Genomic DNA, 23,967 nt, shown 5'->3' on the forward strand with positions numbered 1-23,967 from the left:
AAGGAAGAAGGGGGGAAGGGGCGGGGGGTGAAGAATGAAAGAAAGTACTGTCAGACCAAGTGGGGGCGCCAACATGATCGTCCACCTTGTGTCTGTTGCCCTGGGTTACGGCGGGAACAACTGGCGGGCTTCAGTGGAGCTGTGTCGACATGTCAGCCTACCGTTTGAACTAGCAGACTAGCAGTTCACCAAGCTAGCTGACTGACTTGCTGACAAAGTAGGACCTTACTGACTTAGTAACTGACGGACTAACGGGTGGGCGGGCAGATGGATGGATGGATGAATAGATAGATAGCTGGATGAGTGGATAGACAACCAGCTAGCCACAAAGCCAGTCAACCAGCCAACCAAATAGATGGACAGACTATATATATATATATATATATATATATATATATAGAGAGAGAGAGAGAGAGAGAGAGAGAGAGAGAGAGAAGCTAATAAAGACTGACGGACAGGTTAGAGGAGGAGGGTGAGGGGAGGGGTCAAAACACGTTGGTCCGCTGTCAGTTGACAGCAGAGACAGACAGACAGTGGCACGGGGAGGAACAGACACAGACAGATGGACAGAGAGACAAACATGTCTCCAGACTGACAGACTGGCAGAGAGACAGCATAGCTTAGGCTGTATCTGCGATGTGCATGTTTGAAACAATACAGAGCTCTGCTCTAAACACTTGATGGGAATTGTGATCTTATTTCCTCAAGTGTGGACAGGCAGACGGAGAGGCAAACTGACAGAAAGACGGAAAGACAGACAGATAGTGAATGGTTCCAATTCTGTCCTATTTGCTGCACGCCTGTCTTGTCTGTCTATCTGCTTCTGTATCTCACTCTCAAATAAAATCAGCAATTAATTCAGAAGGGGAAAAACATCTCACCATCTAAACAGTTATGCTCAGAACATGAACAACACTAACAACATCGTCTCCATGCCAGCACTAGTGGCTCCACTGTTCTTTTTGTCTCTGTCTCTGTCTGTCTCTCTGTGTCTCTGTATCTGTCTCTGTCTGTCTCTGCCTCTCTCTCTCTTTCTGTCCCTCTTTCTCTGTTGCCTCTGATCGGGGTTGGGGGGAGAATGACAGCAGCGGAGTACGCAAACCTTGAAGATACACCAAAGCCCGTCTCTATGCCAACTGTGTGTTTGTGTCACAAGGTAGACAAGCGGTCTCACAGCGCCACAGCCCTCAGTCAGCGCACGACAGGCCAGCGAGAGAGACGTGTTTCACCCGGGAGTCCACCCACAGTCCCCCCACATTTTCATCATGAGAGAGATCGTGCACATGCAAACCGGCCAATGCGGCAACCAGATCGGTGCTAAGGTGAGAGTTCGCTCCACGTGTGTCTCTTTTTCTGCTGTTGTTTGTCTCTTTCCTTCACCTTTACTTCAACCTTCGACAATGTGTCTTTTGTTTTTCTCTCTGTCTCTCTCTCTGTGTCTCTCTCTGTCTTTCTCAAATGATTTAATCTATGGTAAGACGAATAGGTATCCAATCTATCTCAATTCCGCAGTAAGATGTATTAGTTATTGGTTAAAAATAACACAAATGGAAAATTCAAGGCTACCGAAAAAAGCTTATAACATGTTATATGATCTAGACTCTAGGGGTAAGGTAAACTGGGTGTCAAAAGTTAGGGTTAGGTTAAATGAACTGGGGTTTGATTATGTTTGGTTACAGCAGGGGGTAGGCGACATAAATGGATTTTTTCGCGTGTTTCGTACACGATTCATTGATTGTAGATGGCAAGAATGGTCAGATCATGTTCAAGAAAGCAATCGTTTCAGGTTTTATAAGCAGTTCAATTATATGCATTCTGTTCCAACTTATTTATCAATGAAAATGGATAGGCATTTAAAATACATCACGACAAGATTCAGATTAGGGATTTCCGACATCTTAATGCATTGCCTTCGTTATCGTAAGTTCAGTGTTTGTGATCTTATTTGTCCATTATGTAGATGTGCTGAAGAAACTGAACTTCACTTTGTGTTACGCTGCCCTGTTTTGAAAGACCTTAGATTTCAGTTAATTCCACAAAAAATATTACACACGCCCAACTTCATTTGGACTTGTTTTGCTGATGTCATCGACAAGCGAAACCATTATAAAACAGTTTGTTGTTTACTTGTATAAAGCGTTTAAAATACGCAATGCATTATGTAGTTAATTATTATTTGTTGTGTATTATCAGCTTGTAGTTGAACATTACTGACGTGTATTGTTGGTAGTATGCCGTTATTGTTGTGAATTATTGTTCACTGTACCCCCTTCATAAGGAGCCATGGCCTTATTGAATAAATCATCCGTATCCGTATCCGTATCTCTGTCTTTCTCTCTCTCTGTCTCTCTCTGTCTCTCTCTCAGTGGAATGTTTTCTAGATGTTCCAGTACATGCTTCAAAGATTTATATGATGAAACCGGGAGATATCCTTTGATGTGAATTTTTTGAAAAGTGTATTAAGTAGTGGTTTAAACTGCAAGTTAAGCTGCCTCAAACTAGACTTCGTAAACAGGCATACGAACGGTATGATGTTAATCCAAATATAGAGGAACTCCGAAGGAAAAGACAGTTGGGATTCTTGTCTAAGAAATGTTTTGTCAGAAAACGGTTTTTCAATTGTGTGGATGTGTCAAGATGTTGGTTATGAGTAAACGTTTATTTTAGAATTCAGATCCAGATTTCTTGATATGCTTAAACAAAAATTGGCATTCAGACATGGAAAGTAAAGATAAGTACAATTGTTTCCATTGATTTAAAAGTGTATTCTAAACTGAAAAAAATCTAACGACCAATTTAGATTAAGAACTTTTGGATGTATGCCAACAAAATGGTTTATGCCAGTACGGTACGCCCATTGATTATCCATGCCCATTGTTTAATATCACAGCTGATGATGAAATTCATTTTATGTTTGTAAATTTTACGATGATTTAAGAAAAAAGCAATTATTGAAAAATATATTGCAAAAATATCTGTTTATTGTGTTATAGTCAGAATAGCATGAAGTGATAAAATTGATGGCAAAATTTTTATCAGAAGCTTTGAAGATTAGACATAAAACAGTACACACAGATACAAATTACATAGTTAGATTTCCCCAGTAAACACCTGAGTGGAATTTGTATGAACGTATATTTTTGTCTGTTAGTTGCTACCACATTTTCTTAAGGAAAGAATCTCTCTCTCTCTCTGTCTCTGTCTCTGTCTGTCTGTCTCGCCCGGACCCGGATATTATGTTTCCTGCTTCTCATTCTGTCTGCATCTTTGTTCGCATTTCCCTCCGTACACACACCTCTCCTCTTCTGTCGTCCTGAACTCCATCTTCCTACGTTGTCTGTCCATCCTGCCAATAAGGTCCAGTTTGCGCACCTCATGGAGCTGCTACTAAGGTATGGAGTAAGTTTGACACTGACAAGATGGATAGCAGCAGCGCTTCAGGAAAGAACCGTCGTCCTACGCCTCGGAGATTGGATGTCTGCACCTTCTAAACTATCCATGGGACTGCCACAAGGGTCTCCGCTTTCTCCTGTCCTCTACAATGTCTACACGAAGGGTCTTGCAGACTTAAACAACAATGGAATAGCTCGGGTGCTTACTCTTGCGGATGATGGCCTGGTCTTCAAAACTTCGAAAGATGCTCAGGAAAGAACTAAAGCCGTCCAGAAACAACTAAACAATATTGCTCAATGGTGCAAAGACACAGGATCTTCCATCAATCCAGCGAAAGCCCAAACGTTGCTGTGCACCCTCAACAACAGAACCGCGAGCAAATCACCACCTTCTGTGTCACTCGATGGGATTCAGATCGAGAAAACTGAATGCCTACGCTACCTAGGAATACACTTCGACAGGATGCTGACCTTCAGAAAACATACGGAAAATACTGTTTTCAAATGCAAAAAGGGCCTTTCAGTCTTAAAAGCAATGGCAACCAAAGGTATTGAACAACGCCACCTCTTCCTGCTATACCAGTCACTCGTCCTCAGTGTGATCGACTACGGACTTGGGCTAACAACACCGTCTCAAAGCAACCTCCTAAAATTAGAAAGAGTCAAAATGAAGCTATGAGGCTGATCCTTGGAACAACAAAAGACACGCCCACAGAAACCATGCGATACCTGCTTGACCTTCCTTCAGTGCAGGCCAGAAACAAGTTAGAACAGGTCAAGACCTACTTCAAAGCATTAGAAAACCCTAAAAACCCACTGCATGACGCAGTCAAAGAACCAAAAGGCAGCCGCCTAGGACGAGGAAGATCATGGATGGGGCAAGCAGAAGACACAATCCAGCTAGTATGCCGACTACAAGACCTGAAAGAAACAAAAGAATGGGAGAAACCCCCCGAAAACCTCAACCATCTATTCAACACAGCCATTTCACCCACTCTAGGAAGACATTGTCGGGAATGGCCAGAGGGCAAAACTGATGCGGAAGTGAAACTACTCATAGAAGAAAACAGTAAAGAAGAGGACATCATCATATACACAGATGGCTCAGTCACCAAAGACCAATCCGGTTGGGGATTCACTGCGAAACAAAATGGAAAAAACAGTCAGGGAAGAGAATGCTGCCTACAAAGTCACAACCTCCAGCCTAACGATGGAAGTTGAAGCTGTGACACATGCCCTCCAGTGGCTATCGTCCATCCATACGCCCGGAAACCAACATGCCATGATTCTAACCGACTCGATGAACCTCATACAGAAAAATGAAAACGGAATGGGAAGCCCAGAGTGGCATAAGGCAATGCGCAACTTTCAGATTAAAAAACTCACATGGTCATACTGCCCGGGACATGCAGGTGTTAAGGGAAATGAGCGAGCTGACAGACTTGCTGGTAACGCAACACCAACGAGTGGCCTACATCTAGGAAAATCGGAAATCCTCAGAAAAGTCAAAGAATATCAAAAAGAACAGGTACAAGGCCATCACACCATCGATCGCCTCAAAGAAATAAAAGCAGAGAGAGGGAGTGGCCGTAAGTCTAACATGAAAGGTAGAGCACGATGCTTTGCTAATCAAACAAATATCGGCATCATTTCCAAACCAACATTGCGCAAATTTCTTCAAAACGGAACAGAGTCTCTGTGGGCTTTTCCAAATACAATAGACTGAGCAACACACTAGACGCCACTTTCTTGGCATCAGAGATCTTTTCCCATCCCTCTTGCGGCCAATCAGCCTCTGTGCGTGTGTGTATGTGTGTGTGTTTGTGTGCATGTGTGGGTCTGTATTTTTGAGTGCGTTTGTGCATGCGCGAGAGTGTAAGTGTACACAAGTGTCAGTAGAGTTCTGTGCACGTGCGTGTGTGTGTGTGTGTGTGTGTGTGTGTGTGTGTGTGAGGGGGAGGTGGGGGTGCGGGGGGAGGTGGGGTAGAGGATGAGGTATGTGAGTGTATGCATGCCTACACTGTGGGAGCAACAGGATATTGGAACGTATATATATATATATATATATATATATATATATATATATATATATATATCTTTGTACATATGTGTGTGGAGATATGGGCATATGTGTGTGCGCTTGTACAAGTAAGTGTTCATCTGTGTGTGTGTGTGTGTGTGTGTGTGTGTGTGTATGTGTGTGTGTGCCGTGGAAGCTGTGATACGTAGACTAGAAATGAGTGTGTGGAGGAGGGGGGTAGAGGAGGTGCAGGGTAACGTGTGTGATGTGTGTGTGTGTGCTGGAGCTCATGTACGTTTATATGTATTTGACTGTGCTTTCATATCTGTGAAACTGCATGTTCGGTGCATATCTGTTATGCATGTGTGGGTGTATATGTGAATGTGTGTCTTCATTTTTTACCCTTTTTTTTTTTTTACATTATAGTTATTATTTATTATTTATTTATTTGTGTACGCTTATCTATCATTTATTCACCTTTTTTTTTCTCAAGGCCTGACTAAGCGCGTTGGGTTACGCTGCTGGTCAGGCATCTGCTTGGCAGATGTGGTGTAGCGTATATGGATTTGTCCGAACGCAGTGACGCCTCCTTGAGCTACTGAAACTGAAACTGAAACTGAAACCTGCCTCATCCCAGTCCAGCAAGCGAAGCGATCACTGCAACTGAACAGACACTGGACGATTTATCCAACAGTTCATTTGTCGGCATTCTGTGCGAAAAGTACTACATAACGGCATTGATATTCTCTAGAATTGCATGTGCTGTTTGTGTACGATGTGATGCAGGTGCAAATGGAACAACCCGTGACTGCCACAATGGTTTAGAACTTATGTTGGTGTCTGTCTCTGCTTCTGTTTCTCACTGTTGATGCTGTGTGGGTGTATTTTCCTTCCATTTCTTTTGCACATACACGCACGCATGCAGTACACACATGCACGCGCGAGCGCACGCACACACACGCACACACTCACACACGCACGCACGCACGCACGCACACACGCACACACACACACACACACGTTGTACTGACACATGTCGTGATGTGTCAACAGTTCTGGGAGGTGATTAGTGACGAGCACGGTATTGACCCCACCGGCACCTACCACGGTGACTCCGACCTTCAGCTGGAGAGAATTAACGTCTATTACAATGAGGCCACAGGTAAGGAACACACTGGTTGCATCGCTAGTCACGTGGATGGACTGGGTGGTTGGTTAGCTCTTGGTTCTGTCACGGACAATAATGCATTCTATGACTTTTTGTTTCAATAGATTTCTGTGTGTGAAACTCGGGCTGTTCTCTGCCCAGGGAGAGCGTGACGCCACAGTGCAGCGCCAGCCATTTCTCGTTTCCTCTGTCTGCAAAAGTGTTTGTTTTTCTATCGAAGGGGATTTTTCAACAGGAAAATAGCCAAGGTCAACCTCTCTGTTGCCGTGTGTTCTTTTATATGCACTACGTGCATGCTGCACATAAGATCTCGGTTTATCATCAGCCCGAAGAGTAGCGTCAAGATCACCATTCTTCTTCTTCGTTGTTTAGGGCCCACAATCATAAAAATGGATTATTCTGGCACCTAGAAAGGGGGTGGGGGGTTCGCTACTAATATTTTGTAGAACGTTGGTGTTCCCTGATGATGTGAAGAAGAGGTAGAGGTGAAGGTGGCAGTGGCAGTGTTCAGTGGAGCTTGGGGTTTAAGAGGGACAGAAGGTAGCGGGATAGGTGATCGGGGTGGGAGAGGTAGGGGTGAGGTGGGGGGCACTGGAAGTTTTGTTTACTGTTTGCAGACCCTTGACACAAACGTGTCAACCGTTTTGGCCTCCACAGCTACTTGAGGCAGGCCAGTTCCAGTCTATGATGATCCTAGGTAAAAATGAAAAGCCTTTGCACTGTGTTCTGGTGATGATGATGGAAAACTGTTGGTTGTGTCCTCGGCGTTGTCAAGGCGGCAGTGGGCTGGGTTTCCTTTTGAGGTTTGGACAGTGGGCTTGATTGGTGTAAATTTTGTATAGCATCAAGAGCCTGGAGGTCTTTCATCGCTTCTCCAGAGAGGGCCAACTCAACGACTCTAGCATTTCGTTGACATTTGAGGTTTTCCGGTACCTGGCCAGAACGAAGCGAGCTGCTCGACGCTGTACGGCTTCCAGTCTGTCAATGTTCTTCTTAGTGGAGGGGTCCCAGACGGATGAGCCATACTCCAGCAAGGGGCGTACAAAGGCTTTATATGCTGTTCCTTTGATGTTGAGGGAGCTGATCTTCAGGTTCCGTCTGAGGAAGCCCAGGGTTCGATTAGCTTTGCAGCAGATATTGTTGATGTGGTCGTCCCAGTTCAGTTATTTCTGGATCATAATGCCCAGGTATTTAACTGATGAGACGGTGTCCAGGGTGTGGCCATACAGGTCATATGAGTGATGGAGGGGGTTCCTGCTCCTTGTGACGCGGAGAGTTTGGCACTTCACAGGATGAAACGCCATGTCCCCGCTCTTCTCCCAGTCTGCTTAGCGCTGGAGGTCATGTTGTAGCTGGTCCTGATCATTGCCGCTGAAGATCATCCTGTATACTGCTGTATCATCCGCAAAGAGCCTTTTTTTTTTTTTTTTTTTTTTTTTTGCTACCCCATCATCTGCACCGTTTCAGTGGCATTACTCCCACGCCGCTCATTTAGATTCCCCCATACACGGCCACACCCGGGTTCGTCCGTCGCAGTTCCAGCGTCGGCAGTCCACAGGGAACCATCGATGTTAGGTCGCCAGGAGGCCACACACCAGAGGAGACCCTACACTGCTGCTGAGTCACTTCGGTGGTGTTCAGTGGTGCCTGTTCTGTTTTAACGTAATTAGGACACCGCCTACTAAGCCCCCTACTAACGACACTAATGGCTAAGTCGCGGAGCCAGACTGAGTGAGCGTCCCTCCCAGAGTGGAGACCGCCACCACGTCCCTCAAACAACAGCCCCCAGTGAATCTGCCGACACTGACGACATTGACAGGACTCACCCCAAGCACGGAAGTGGAGGGGTATCGAAAATGAGGTCACCATGAGAGCAGGGCATGAAAGGCCACAGACTTTGAGACCATTTTGTTTATATTGATGACGATGAAGGAGGAGGAGGATGACGATGATGATGACGATGTTGCTATGGAGGTCCATTTTGGTTTGGGACTGCGTGACAAGGCTGTACTCTACGCTTCCTGTCATAATGATATCCCGGCGTTAACCAGGCCCGAGAGATACAGACACTTGCAGTGTTGGTCAGGTAATTAGAGCAACACACCTAAAGACGCATCTTGAAGTGGATGACACTCGACTGTGTGGTCCCAGTCTTCCCATCTCCGCAAAGAGCCTTGCCAGTGACTAGGAACAAGCACTGTCCTAGCACAGACACCTGGTGGCACCCCGGATGCCGTACTGCTGAAGCTTGTGGAGTAGCTAGGAGTGGTTGACCCGGTCAAACGCCTTTGAGAAGTCCATTATGAGGACGTCAGTCTGCTTGCCTCCCTCCATGTTTGTATTTGTATTTCTTTTTATCACAACAGATTTCTCAGTGTGAAATTCTGGCTGCTGTCCCCAGGGAGAGCGCGTCGCTACACTACAGCGCCACCTTTTTTTTCTGCGTGCAGTTTTATTTCTTTTTCCTATCGCAGTGGATTTTTCTACAGAATTTTGCCAGGAACAACCCTTTTGTTGCCGTGGGCTCCTTTACGTGCGCTAAGTGCATGCTGCACACAGGACCTCGGTTTATCGTCCCATCCGAATGATTAGCGTCCAGACCACCACTCAGGGTCTCGTGGAGGGAGAGAAAATATCGGTGGCTGAGCCGAGATTCGAACCAGCGCGCTCAGGTTCTCTCGCTTCCTAGGCGGACGCGTTACCTCTAGGCCATCACTCCACTAGCAGTTAGCAGTTCATCCAGTTGAGGGGTGGTGGGGAATTCTGGCGAGTGTGGGATTCGATTCCACGCCGAATCTCTCGCTCCTTGGGCGAACGCGTTACGACTTTGATAGTTGGTCACATCATAAGCAGTCCAGCTGACACTGGTAACAGTGTGTGTGCACGTGCAAACCTACACGCTGCCCACATGCGAGGACGTAGGCAGCCTACAACAGCCCAGTTTCGTCAGGGATAAAGGCAGAAACATGACTGCAGAAACGATTGATGGAAATTTGGGGTTTAAGGAAGTTTGTGCTCTCTCTCTCTGTCTCCCACCCTCCCTCCCCGTGTGTGTGTGTGTGTGTGTGTGTGTGTGTGTGTGTGTGTGTGTGTGTGTGTGTGTGTGTGATTGTTTTGTTTGGTATACTGATGACGGAAAATGAAGATATGATACTCTCACTAGCAAAATATATATCCGAGGCAGTAAATATGTGTAAAACGTCTACCATAGGTCCAAATACTCAATAATCAATTAAAAACTTAGTATGGGTTCTATGAGTGGGAAAAAAGCATAGACAAAAAGGAAGGGTAACATTTGGATGGTCAGTTTTTTATGATGTGTTTGTATTGACATGATGTGTGTCGATGTCACATGCTTAGATAATTATTATGTGGATTATATGTGCTTTGTTTCCTGTGTACTTTACAAACCTTGGAGACGAACGATTGGGAAAAAAAAGGCACAGTACCTCCCTGCCACATGGACTTTTTAAGTTAATGACAAAGTACTAAAGTGTCACTTATTCCATAGTAGTTTATTCTGCTTCACTTATGTTTTTCCTTTCTGTTCTGTTTTATCTGTTTTTGCACCATTTTGTACCTACTATGTTACTAGAGCTCTACAGCTAATGACATTAAACATTTCAGTGTTCAGTGTTCTGCCAGTGGGGTGAACACAATGTACTGTTTTTACGACGAATGTGGTCATTTTCATTGATATGGATGTTGTTTTCAATGTATCATATTGTCTTGCAGTTCTTTTTGCAGTCAAATCTAAGCAGACAAAACAATGAAAAATAGACACCGATAACAGTTTCAGTTTCAATTATTCTGTCTGTCTGTCTGTCTGTATGTATTACCTTCTGTCTGGTTATCAATATCCTTTACTACTGGTACTGTTTAACAGTGTACTTACTGATGTATTGCCTGGAGACATCCCTCGGTTCGTTCAGTCTACCCAAGAAGACAGCCTGTTGACTCCGCGTTAATAAAGCACTAAGAGTTGGGTCTCTGACCAAAGATAGGCACCACATCGGTATCAATAGTGATTAAATGATAATAATAATGATGATTTCTCACTGTCCATGACTGACTACAGGGTACTGTATTTCTGTCCATGACTGACTTCACGTGGGAAGTACTGTATTTCCCACTGTCCATGACTAACTCCAGGCGGGAAGTAATGAATTTCTCACTGTCCATGGCTAACTCCAGGCGGGAAGTACTGTATTTATCACTGTCCATGACTGACTCCATGTGGGAAGTACTGTATTTCTCATTGTCCGTGACTGACTCCATGTGGGAAGTACTGTATTTCTGTCCATGACTGACTCCATGTGGGAAGTACTGTATTTCTGTCCATGAATGATTCCAGGCGGGAAGTACTATAGTTCTCTCGATAATTGACTCCATGTGGGAAGTGCTGTATTTCTGGCATTGACTGACACCATGTGGGAAGTACTGTATTTCTCACTGTCCATGACTGACTCCATGTGGGAAGTGCTGTATTTCTCACTGTCCATGACTGAATCCATGTGGGAAGTGCTGTATTTCTCACTGTCCATGACTGACTCCATGTGGGAAGTGCTGTATTTCTGGCATTGACTAACTCCATGTGGGAAGTACTGTATTTCTCAATGTCCATGACTGACTCCATGTGGGAAGTACTGCATTTCTCAATGTCCATGACTGAATCCGTGTTGGAAGTACAGTATTTCTCAATGTCCATGACTGAATCCGTGTTGGAAGTACAGTATTTCTCAATGTCCATGACTGAATCCGTGTTGGAAGTACAGTATTTCTCAATGTCCATGACTGAATCCGTGTTGGAAGTACAGTATTTCTCAATGTCCATGACTGAATCCGTGTTGGAAGTACAGTATTTCTCAATGTCCATGACTGACTCCATGTGGGAAGTACTGTATTTCTCACTGTCCATGACTGTCTCCATGTGGGAAGTACTGTATTTCTGTCCATGACTGACTCCATGTGGGAAGTACTGTATTTCTCACTGTCCATGACTGTCTCCATGTGAGAAGTACTGTATTTCTGTCAATGACTGACTCAGTGTGGTAAGTATTGTATTTCTCACTGTCCATGACAGACTCCATGTGGGAAGTACTGTATTTTTGTTCATGATTGACTCAGTGTGGGAAGTACTGTATTTCTCACTGCCCATGACTGACACCATGTGGCAAGTACTGTATTTCTCACTGTCCATGACTGACTCCGTGTGGGAAGTACTGTATTTCTGTCCATGACTGATTCTATGTGGGAAGTACTGTATTTCTCACTGTCCATGACTGACTCCAGGCGGGAAGTACGTGCCCCGTGCAGTGCTGGTGGACCTGGAGCCCGGCACCATGGACTCTGTGCGGTCAGGCCCCTTTGGTCAGATCTTCCGCCCCGACAACTTTGTCTTTGGCCAGTCCGGGGCGGGCAACAACTGGGCTAAGGGTCACTACACAGAGGGCGCCGAGCTGGTTGATTCCGTCTTGGATGTCGTCCGTAAAGAAGCGGAGAGCTGTGACTGTCTGCAAGGTTAGTGTGTACCACAGCACATGCGTTGTCTGTTTCAATGAGGAACACATGTGTTCTGTTCTAACGGGGAACACGTGTGATGTCTCTTGTACAGGGCAGCACATCTGCTTCCTGTTTAAATGGAGAACTTGTCTCTTTAATGGGAACACATGTCTGTTTTATTGGGGAACACGTGTGTTGTCTGGTTTGATGGGGAACACATGTTTTGGCTGATTTAATGTGAAACGTGTTGTCTGGGAAATGCGTGTACTGATTAAACAGGCGATGACTGCAAGACTGGTTCCGTGAATGAGGCGGGGAGAAATGACTGAACAGAAGAAAGAAATGATTGCAGTGTGTAACAACTTGAAAAGAACGTGGGTAGAAATCAGATCAGTGAACGTGAAACCAGGTAACTTGCCATAGATACAAAGAAAATACCATCTTGTACAGTTCTTTCGCTACACTTTCTGTCCAGGCCTTTCCAGCAGAGACGATGTTGAAAATAAACGGTAACCTATTCAATGAAAACGTGAATTTGAAACGAATTCCATTTAATGTGCGCGCGTGTGTGTGTGTGTGTGTGTGTGCGCGCGCGCGTATGTGCGTGTGTGTGTGTGTGTCCAGGTTTCCAGCTGACTCACTCTCTGGGTGGAGGCACTGGGTCTGGCATGGGTACACTGCTCATCTCCAAGATCCGTGAGGAGTACCCCGACAGGATCATGAACACCTTTTCTGTCGTGCCTTCCCCCAAGGTGAAGTGCTGATGCCTCTCTCTATATCTCCCTTCACTCTCTCTCTCTCTTTCTCTCTCTCTTTCACTTCAATGTCGGAAATCGTGAAAGAACTTTCTTCATAGCTCTACGGAACATAAAACAGATGAATATGGCCACAAAGGATCCACATCTTGCCCGGAAAGCGAGAGGTACTGCAGGCATGGTACTGCAACTAATCCCTGGCAAACTTTCAGAGTCGGTACCGGTCTCTGACTTCCGTAAAAACCACTAACAGCGAGAGAAGGTAGGTATCCGATTTATATTAATTCGTATGTAAAATGTATTAGGTATTGGTTAAAACTGGTTCAAATGAATGAATGCAGATTATGCTCAAGCTTATAAAGTGTTATTTGATTTGGATGCCAGGGGAAGGGTAACATAGGTGACTAGCATTCGAAAATGTTTATGTAGTAATGGTTTTGCATTTGTATGGCTTAATCAAGGGGTTGGATGTGTTCATGATTTTCTTGTTTGCTTTAAACAGCGTATGGTTGACTGTAGATGGCAGGGATGGAACAACCATGTACAAAATAGTGAAAGATTTTCTTTGTTCAGATTGTTTAAAAGGAATCATTTCACAGAACCATATTTAGCAAAAAATATTAACCGAGTCATCAGATGTGCTTTAACAAGGTTTCGTTTTGGTGTATCTGATATCAACGTACACAGTAAAAGACACAAGCCCAGCACTGTAAACGATATGGTATGTCCGTTATGTAGATCTGCAAAAGAAGATGAAGTCCATTTCGTATTATGTTGTCCTGTATTAGATGATTTGAGATAAATATATATTCCGTTGAGATATTATAGCAGACCAAGTAAGTTTCGGTTAGTATTACTTCTGTCTTCTACAAATGATAACGTTTTTTCGAATCTTGCCATATTTATCTATAAATCATTAAAACGACGGAGTTTCATGATTGGTTAAAGAGAACAGAGCTTTGAGCATACACGTTGTAAGATTATATTCTTATGCAAATCTGTTCTTACAAAATATGTAATCACCCCTTCAAATGGGGCCATGGCCTTATTGAATAAACTTTAGTTTCGTTTCGTTTCTCTCTCACACCACACACACACACACACACACACACACACACACACACACACACACACACGCACGCACGCACGCACGCACGCACGCACGCACGCACGCACACACACACACACACACACACACACACACACACACACACACACACTCGAGAAGGTCTTTAGATAGAGTAAGGGCGTCGTGGACCACTATTCACACTACAGGTAAGTTCTACAGGGTATGTATTGTTCACTGCCCACAACGTTGTGCTGTAAACCCATGCACAGCAGTTCGGACCCTGCAAGTTGTGCAGAAAGCCAGGGCTTTCTCGACATATTGGTTCAAGCACGAGATTAGGGCCGAACATCAGTTAGCGTCAGCACGTCACAAGCTCAACAGATTCTTTCAAGCATCGGCACTTGCATTGTCTTTAACTTTGTTATCTTTGACCTTTCTGTCCTTCATATCTTGATCCCTGTTAATTCATGGTTGTATTCTGTGTCTGGCGAATAAATATCCAGAAGACCAGCTTGTCATCATTTCTGCAAAGGACTGGATGATGAGGAAATGTATCGCACTAAATGAAGCATAGTTTGAAACTCTTCACTTTTAACTTCTTGGTGTGTTGTGAGGCATATTAAGGCTGAGGCCTTTCTTCCCTGAGCCGGAAGGTTTATGATGGTAACTGAAAGAAGTCATTGCAGCGATCTGATTTTGACAACGATTATGCGGACGGCAAGTTATTTCAAAGTGAATGGATAAAGTGAATAACTGATAAGCGGAGTGGTGACCAAGTGATATCACATTCTTCTAGGAAGCAAGAGAATCTGAGGATACGGGATCGACCCCTACACTCCCCAGAATTTTCTGTCGTTCCACTAGACCTTTAGTTTTGGACCGAATATTTGTCACTGGAATGAAGAGATGATAAACCGAGGTCCAATGCTCAGCATCCACTTAGCGCACGTAAAAAGAACCCACAACAAGAAAAAGGTAACTTTGGCAAAATTCTACAAAGAAATCCACTCTAATAGAGAAACGAATACACTTGCACGCAGAAAATAGGAGGTGGCGCTGCTATGCGGCGACGCACTTTCCCGTGGAGAACAGCCTGAATTTCACGCAGAGTAATCTGTTGTGACAAAAAGTAATACAGAACGGTCAACACAACACAATACAGTACAATTTAACACCTGCAGTTCCTGACAGACTCTTTGTGGATGCTTCAGGTGTCGGACACAGTGGTGGAGCCCTACAACGCCACCCTGTCCGTGCACCAGCTGGTGGAGAATACGGATGAGACGTACTGCATCGACAACGAGGCTCTGTACGACATCTGTTTCCGCACCCTCAAGCTGACCACGCCCACCTATGGCGACCTTAACCACCTGGTGTCCGCCACCATGTCAGGTCAGACCTCACCACACTCCCTTTCCCATCCCTCCCTGTTTTGCTCTCACCTTGCAGTCACACCATACCCCCACAACGCACTTTTATTCTAGTGCAAGGTTTATTAAGAATTATTCAAAGTTGATCCCACCAAGAGATATATTCTAGTGTTGTATCCATTTCTTAGCACAGGTTTCACAACAATGAATAGAATAGAATAGAATAGAATATGTCTTTATTACCAAGTGAACCGGGATCACAAGGAATATTGTGTGTGTGGGGGGGGGGGGGGGGAGGGGATAGTACATAACAAGATAACAAGATACGAACATAAACCGAAAATCATACACAAACACAGATACAGTAGAAATTAGGATACATACAAGTGCATATCAATATAAAAACTTGTGCATACTCACACATGCACGCACTATCCTGTCTGCTTGGATTGCCTCATTGCTTTCTTATTAACAATTGGTCTCACAGAACTGGGTTTGTCAATGATATTTTCCTGTGTTTTTTTTTTTTGTGCCGCACTGAGTCGATTGAAGACTATATGGAAGGACAAAAAGATCTCCCTCTCGTCCAAAATCAGACTAATGCGCTCCCTCATCTTCTCAATATTTCTATACGCTTGCGAATCCTGGACCCCCTCTGCAGAACTCCAGAGAAGAATCCAGGCCCTGGAAATGAGATGCTTCCGCAAGATCCTGAACATTACATACAAAGACCACATCACAAATGAGGAAGTGAAAAGAAGAGTCCAAAACGCCATTGGCCCATTCAAAGACCTGCTAACCACAGAGAAGGAACGCAAGCTCCGCTTGTATGGACACGTCACACGATCAGACGGCCTAGCCAAGACCATCCTGCAGGGTACCGTACAAGGAAGGAGGAAGAGAGGCAGACAGAGAAAGCGGTGGGAGGACAACATCAAAGAGTGGACGGGCCTGCCATTTGCCACAACTCAAAGGGCCGCTGAGGACCGAGGCAGGTGGCGCGAGCTGACCAGGCAGTCATCCATGGTGCCCCAACGACCCACCCACGGGTCAAGGGATAGATGAGATGAGATGAGAGATCACTTAACTCGACTAATTGCTTGCTACACACGATATTCCCTTTTCTTTTTAAATTTCATATGAAAGTCTACCATTAGCATCCAAGCAGCACTCAAAATCTGCTACTATAAACTACTACAAACATCATTATTGTTGGAATTGTCAATGTTGTGATGATGATGATGGTAATGAAGACGATTTTTATTGTCACGATGATACCGAAGGCGTGACCACCTGCCTGCGGTTCCCTGGCCAGCTGAACGCCGACCTGCGTAAATTGGCCGTCAACATGGTGCCCTTCCCCCGCCTCCACTTCTTCATGCCTGGCTTCGCTCCCCTCACCTCCCGCGGCTCCCAGCAGTACCGCGCCCTGACCGTGCCCGAGCTGACCCAGCAGATGTTCGACGCCAAGAACATGATGGCCGCCTGTGACCCCCGTCATGGCCGTTATCTGACTGTGGCCGCCATGTTCCGTGGCCGCATGTCCATGAAGGAGGTACGTCCTGCATGGTTGCTTTAGGGGTGGGATGTTCATTCATGATGAGGATACAGCAAGTGACCAAAAAGGTGACAAACACAGATCTGTGTTATTTGAGGCAAGTGTGATATATGTATGCATGCGAGCATGATAGAGACATAGAGAAGGCATATGGTACAAAAATAAATAACATGAAAATACCAGAAATAGAAATATGATTAGCCGTTGGAAAACGTTAATGGACATTTATTCTTGATAGCAACGTCATCAGAATTTCTGTTATGTCAAACACTGGGACTTAAGTCAAAGATCCTGTAATTCATATATGAGTTCGTCAAACTACAGAAGCCAAAATATCCAGCATTCACACAGACCCACATCCAACAAAAACTGCAAGAGAGATTTGCCTGTTGTTGTCAGCAGCATGACCATACCATTTTTGTTGTATTTGTATTTGTATTTCTTTTTATCACAACAGATTTCTCTGTGTGAAATTCGGGCTGCTCTCCCCAGGGAGAGCGCGTCGCTACACTACAGCGCCACCCTTTTTTTTTTGCATATTTTCTTGCATGCAGTTTTATTTGTTTTTCCTATCGAAGTGGATTTTTCTACAGAATTTTGCCAGGAACAACCCTTCTGTTGCCGTGGGTTCTTTTACGTACGCTAAGTGCATGCTGCACACGGGACCACGGCTTATTGTCTCATCCGAATGACTAGCGTCCAGACGATCACTCAAGGTCTATTGGAGGGGGAGAAAATATCGACGGCTGAGCCGTTATTTGAACCAACGCGCTCAGATTCTCTCGCTTCCTTAGCGGACGCGTTACCTCTAGGCCATCACTCCACTTGATTGGTATCTGCAAAATAGACATAAAAGGATTAAATGTTGAATATAAAAAGTATGTCTGCTTGAAAGGCACAGTACAAACTTGCCTATCGATAACATAAAAAGAAGTGATGCGTAGATAACATTTTAAGAGGTGATGTTTTGAAAACTCAAAAAGTCAAATATCGAGAACATATAAAGAAGTCTTGTATCGATTGATTACATAAAATGTTATATATCGATAACATGAATAAACGGCTATGTATCAATAACATAAACGAATTTATGTATCGATAACATTAAAGAAAAATGGACGGGTGCAGTAGCCAAATAATTAGGACGCTGGATTCTCGCCCAAGTTTCATCAGTTCTATCCCCAGTTTCAGCGCACCTGGTCATTCAAGGGTGAAGACTTTCCTATCTCTCAGATCAGCAGATGTGCAGATCTGCTTGTGCCCTTACCCGTTTCAAGTACACATATAGAAAATCAGATATGCTTGTGAGAGATCCTGTAATCCATGTTAGCATTCGGCGGCGGGTTATGGAAAGAACAACATACCCAGCTTTCACAACCCTGGGATATTGGAGTTTGGCTACATAGTGGGGTAGAAACAGTCATACACGTGAAGTCCTACTCGTGTATACGAGCAAACGTGGAGGTTGCAGCCCGCGAACTTGTGGGGAGTGATGTACCAATGCCATCTGTGCCCTACCAGGTGGACGAACAGATGCTGAACGTGCAGAACAAGAACAGCAGCTACTTCGTGGAGTGGATCCCCAACAACGTCAAGACGGCTGTGTGCGACATCCCTCCCCGCGGCCTCAAGATGTCCGCCACCTTCGTGGGTAACTCCACCGCCATCCAGGAACTGTTCAAGCGCATCTCGGAGCAGTTCACCGCTATGTTCCGCCGTAAGGTAGGGTCAGCAGTCAGGAGTGTGGAAGAGAGAGAGAGAGAGAGAGAGAGAGAGAGAGAGAGAGAGAGAGAGAGAGAGAGAGAGAGTTCTTTATTTTTGAGGATAACAGATAAATAGATTGAAGATATTAGATAAGGACTTTTACATCCTGTCCCCACCCTAAATAGCGTCTACACTAACAATACTAATGATAAATGCATAAACATGCATGATGGTTGATATATATATATATATATATATATATATAAGAAGAATAATGTTGGTGAGTTGGGAAGGGACAAGAGAAGAAGAGGGGAGGGGACGGTGGGAAGAAGGGACAGAAAAAGAGATTGAGGGGGCATGAATGAATGTGCTGTTGCCACATACCTTGTATGGAATGGATGTAATACCTCATACCTCATACCTCATTCCCTCGACCGCTGGGGTCGTTGGGGGGACATGAGGAAGATGTCGTAGCTCGCCACGCCGTTCTGTTGGCAGCTGTCATGTTATGTCGTACGACGTGACCAAACCATGCCATCTTCCGTCGTTTGGCAGTCGCCAGCAGTGGTTCTTGGGGCCCAACAAGGTTGCTGACCAGGTTCCGCACATAGTCATTGGTCTTGTGCTCCTTGTAAGAGATGTGTAGTAGTCTCCTCAAGCACTTGGTTTCGAATGCTTGGATTCTTCTTTCTGTTTCTGCCATCAGTGTCCATGTCTCACATCCATATAAGAGGATGGAGACCACTAGTGACGTGTAGAGCAGGAATTTTGTGTGGCATCTGATGTTGCTCTTCCATACCCTGTTCAGTCTGGCCATCGCTGCTGTTGCAGAATTAATCCTATTTCGGATTTCTGCTGTGCAGGTGCCATCTTTGGACAGGGTTGCTCCCAGGTACTTGGAGCTGGTCACTTCTTCCAAGGGGTCACCATTCATGGTTATGTTGGCACTGGTGTTAGTTGTGCTGTTGACCATGACCTTTGACTTTTCTGTGCTGACCTCCATGCCGTAAGCACTTGCTCTTGTAGTACGTCTGTTTGTTAGATCCTGGAGCTCGGTGTTAGTGCCCCCCATGAGGTCGATGTCGTCTGCGAATCGAAGATTGCAGACTGGCCTGCCGCCAATGGTGATGGAAGTGTGGTGGTCTTCGAGGGCCTCTTGCATGATTCTCTCCAGAAAGGTGTTGAAAAATATTGGGGATAATAGGCACCCTTGCCTGACTCCGACTGTGGTCCGAAAGAACTGTCCTTGTTGATTGTTTAGGAGCACTGCACTGCTGGAATGTTCGTAGAGGGCCTGGATGACTTGAATGAGCCCTTCATCAATGTTGAAGCCTCTCAGTACTTGCCAGAGGCTGCTGTACCACACCCGATCGAATGCCTTCTTGAAGTCGATGAAGTGAAAGATGTCCTTTTGGTGTTGTAGATGTTTTTCAATGAGGACTTGACAGTTGAATATTTGTTCGACAGTGCTCCGCCCTTTTCTAAAGCCCGCTTGTTCTTCTGATAGCAGCTCCTCAGCCTTGGATTTCAATCGGTTGAGGATGATGCGGAGCATGACTTTGCCTGGGTGGCTAATCAGACTTATAGTTCTGTAGTTTTGACATTGCTTGAGGTTGCCCTTCTTGGGTAGAGGAATTACCAGCGATTGGGTCCATTCTGTTGGCCACTTCTTTTCTGTCCAGATCTTCTGACAGCATTGTTAGTGCTTCTGTGGTATCTTTCCCTCTGTGCTTCAAAAGCTCAGAGTACTGCAAATAACAAAACACAATTATACTGAGACAAACACATCACAATAATGGGTGAAGCTGCACTTTTCTAGTGGACACATGATAACAGTGCAATAAAATTGTTGTCACAAGTGGGCTGAAGAGGGGGAGAGAGAGACAGAGAGAGAGAGAGAGAACTCTAGTCCTCATGTATTGGAAAATGAGTGAAGTAGCTCATGAAGGAAAAATTAAAAAAGAGAAGAACAATACAGGAAAGAAGTATAAAAGGAATAGAAAATGACTATTATTGTAATGTTGAGGACACCCGCTTTCATTGAGTTGATGTATTCCTGCCAGGCTTTCCTGCACTGGTACACTGGGGAAGGCATGGACGAGATGGAGTTCACGGAGGCCGAGTCCAACATGAATGACCTGGTGTCTGAATACCAGCAGTACCAGGACGCCACTGCTGAGGAGGAGGGCGAGTTTGATGAGGAGGAGGGAGACGAACAGGAGGCTGCATAACTGACAAAGCTGCCACCTTGAAGCCACCCCCATCACCCCTCTATCCTCCCTTCATGCTGCCTTTCCTCCCACATCCAACATACACGCATCAGCCTGATACAAGCACAGGCAACAGAAAATGTTGTAACGGGTAAACGATGTTAGCAGAAAGAAGTGACGAGCTGCACGCCAGAGACCAGAGCTAGTTAGGTGGCCTGTTAACTGATGAACAAACAATGTTTTCAAACAATTATCCTTTCTGGAGAATGATGCTTATGGAAATTAATTATTACTGTTCTGAAAGCTTTGCATTTGTAGAAATAAAATGACAAATGAATAAGTAACAAAGAAGTAAATGTGCATGAAAACAGCTTGATGAGTGTTCAGAGTTATCCTGGAATGTGAAATTGTCAACACCTGATGCAGAAGTTCATAAGAATAAAGAAAATTGATTGCCTGTATTCCAGCTGTGAACTTGATTACAGTATTGATAAAGGACGAAGTGCTTTGCAGCTGAAAATTTGGAGATTTACCCCATTCCCCACCACCCACACCTGCCATACCTTCCCCTCCCCATTCCCATCCCTGAAGAGAGGGACATACCAGAAAACAAAATTGTGCTGACTGATAATTTTTTCCATCGAAAGAGCGCAAAATAAATATAAGAGGTCTTTCTTTTTTTTCTCTCTTTTTTTTTCTTTTTTAAAGAGTCCACCACGATTTCTGCAATACGGAATTGTTAGAAAATATGATGACACATTTTTAGAATACATATATCAGCAATAAAACATAGCCTTAAGTTTTAAAGCACAGTCCCTTACATTTTATTCCAACATAAACTTATCATTTCAGTATGGAAATGATTTTCTCTGTTCCTAAATTTGGAAGAAAACCACTTACGTGAATAATTTATTTGTTCATTCTTGTTGCATAACAGAAGCATTTGGGGAATAGACTATACTGGCAGTATTCTCAAAAGTTTCCCAGAGTATTATTTTCTCTGATGGTGATTTAAATCAGAGTGTTGAAGTCTTTTGCTATTCAGTATTTTGTGTTTTTCAAAGCAGATCAATAAATCATACTTTTGTTCAGCATACTTCTTGACATTTGTGTGTGTGTTTGATTTAAGGGACGTTGAGGTGTTTTGTTGATGTGTATTGAGAGAGACAGAGGCTATGTTTTAATGAAAACATCTCCATGTGAGGAGACGAATATACATATAGTATCGCTATGTGAATACACAGAGCGATTCCTGTCACTTTTCGCTGTGCCATTCACAATGAATCCAAGTCAACCAATGTTCAATTCTGTCACAGCCACACAGTTCCCAAAATTCAAACTCAGAGGTGAAAACTGTCATTTCCCCTGTAAAAGTGAATGAAGGTCAAAGCCAGAACGGCTGGTGATTTTCTTCAGAATGTGTCACTACACACCAGTCATGCATACCGAATCCCAATCCCACCAACGTGGTTTTTTGTGAGTGAGGTCACTCGAGAGACTTGCTGTAGAGAGGGAGAGGTGAAGAAGTGGGAGGGCCGTCAAACTCATTTTAACATTAAAAACGAGAGAGGCAAGGCCTTTATGACTCACTTGTGATACACTTTAAAAAAAATATAATCGTTAAAATGTGTTCTGTATTTGTTATTATAAAGCTTCGGGTTAAAAAAAAAAAAAGTCCTAACGGCAGATTCGAACCCCGCGTGTTCGGATGAGAAGAAACTGTCTTATCCATTGCACTATCGTGGCTTCTTAACTGACGTTCAAAAATATAATATATAAACATGCTTTTTTAAAGGGCGATAAATCGATTGCGGTAGTCGCAGTGAGAACGTTGTTTAAATCGTATCATTCTGGTCTATCTTGGGCATTCAAAAAATCTTTAAGGGCAATCAAAATTTCTTTTTAAATCCGCGGTAAAGGAGACGTGGCTATCGCCGCAATCACGCTGCAACATTAAGCCGTTTTCTGTGGATCTAGACAGATGTACAACTTAGTTACACCCGGTTGACACGGTCGATTCAATTTCTCTTTTATGTTCATTCTAGTTTTATAGTTTTAAAGTTGATATGAAAATTGAGTATTTTGTTAAACTAATAACATGTAGAGCCAAGAACAAGTACGTCTAAACGTCATATGAAGTGAAAAGGACTTCATTTTGAGAAAAGTCAAGACTGGAAATTTTTGCATTTTATCAATTCAAGGGTATTAACTCTCATTATTTATTATTTTAAACTGTGATTTCCGACTGAATCTATGGATATTTTTATGGCAGTTTGTGACATAATCCAGTAAGTGATGAGGCGTTCCCAAATCTTTCTCTGAATAAATATTTAACGGTCTCCTTCTACAACTTTCCAACACATGTTATCGTGTATTGTCGATTGAATATAGGATTGAACGGGCAGGTCAACAACTTGAAACAAAATGGCGTCGTTCGCGTTCGCGAAGAATATGAGCACGCGCTTTGAATATGTGTACGCAATTGATTTTTGCCCATGACCTTCAGGGCTCAGCCAATAGATCTATAAAGTCCACTGGTCGTATTGATTTTAGTATTTTCCGAAAAAGACCACTTGGGCGAATAAACATAGTGAAAGCCCTGTACACGAGAGTAAAACACTCAAGCTTTTTATGTATTGAGTATAATTTCAAAATGTAATGTTTAAGATGAGAAAGATCAGTTTAAAGCAAAGTAAGCCCCCTAGCATTAATTACAGATGAATTTCCTTTTTTTACTATCTGCACCAAAGACATCCAAATTAATATAACTTCCATGCTTAGCAAAAGAAGTTCCTGTTTGAACAAAAAATGATAAAAATGACTGCTCTTGTTGTTGTGTCAGAATATCAGATCAAAGTGCCAAGTTTAGAGAATAAAAAAATAACAGTAAATTCAGTTTGCATATAATTTGGCTTTTTACATTTTTTTGTGCCCATCCCAGAGGTGCAATATTGTTTTAAACAAGATGACTGGAAAGAACTGAATTTTTTCTATTTTTATAACAAATTTGGTGTCAACTGACAAAGTATTTGCAGAGAAAATGGCAATGTTAGATTTTACCACGGACACACAGACACACACACACACACACAGAGACAACCGAACACCGGGTTAAAACAAAGATCGCTTTGTTTACACAAGTGAGTCAACTAGTGCTGCATCGTTTTTCTGTGTGTGTTTAAAAAAAAATCAAATTGATTCAAATCATTCACCTTTCAT

The 23,967-nt window shown here is 43.8% G+C and overlaps 1 protein-coding gene across 1 annotated transcript; it reads left to right on the forward strand.

The window, feature by feature from the left end:
- Positions 1-1,162: 1,162 nt before the first annotated feature.
- On the forward strand, positions 1,163-21,844 carry LOC143275860 (tubulin beta chain-like). Its single transcript, XM_076580154.1, has 8 exons — positions 1,163-1,322; positions 6,466-6,574; positions 11,873-12,100; positions 12,707-12,834; positions 15,118-15,298; positions 16,560-16,831; positions 18,356-18,556; positions 20,602-21,844. Exons 1-8 carry the CDS (start codon positions 1,266-1,268, stop codon positions 20,767-20,769), a joined length of 1,344 nt encoding a protein of 447 aa, XP_076436269.1. The 5' UTR covers positions 1,163-1,265; the 3' UTR covers positions 20,770-21,844.
- Positions 21,845-23,967: the final 2,123 nt, after the last annotated feature.

Source organism: Babylonia areolata, chromosome 31 (genome assembly GCF_041734735.1).
Source record: "Babylonia areolata isolate BAREFJ2019XMU chromosome 31, ASM4173473v1, whole genome shotgun sequence".
Classification (NCBI taxonomy): domain Eukaryota; kingdom Metazoa; phylum Mollusca; class Gastropoda; order Neogastropoda; family Buccinidae; genus Babylonia; species Babylonia areolata.

What these genes read in the sequence shown, in the direction of transcription:
- LOC143275860 (XM_076580154.1), top strand. Translation starts at nt 1,266, where the DNA reads ATGAGAGAGATCGTGCACATGCAAACCGGCCAATGCGGCAACCAGATC. An exon ending in CTGTCGTGCCTTCCCCCAAG is followed by an intron (nt 12,835 to 15,117) that starts GTGAAGTGCTGA and finishes TGGATGCTTCAG; the next exon opens with GTGTCGGACACAGTGGTGGA. An exon ending in GGTGTCCGCCACCATGTCAG is followed by an intron (nt 15,299 to 16,559) that starts GTCAGACCTCAC and finishes ATGATACCGAAG; the next exon opens with GCGTGACCACCTGCCTGCGG.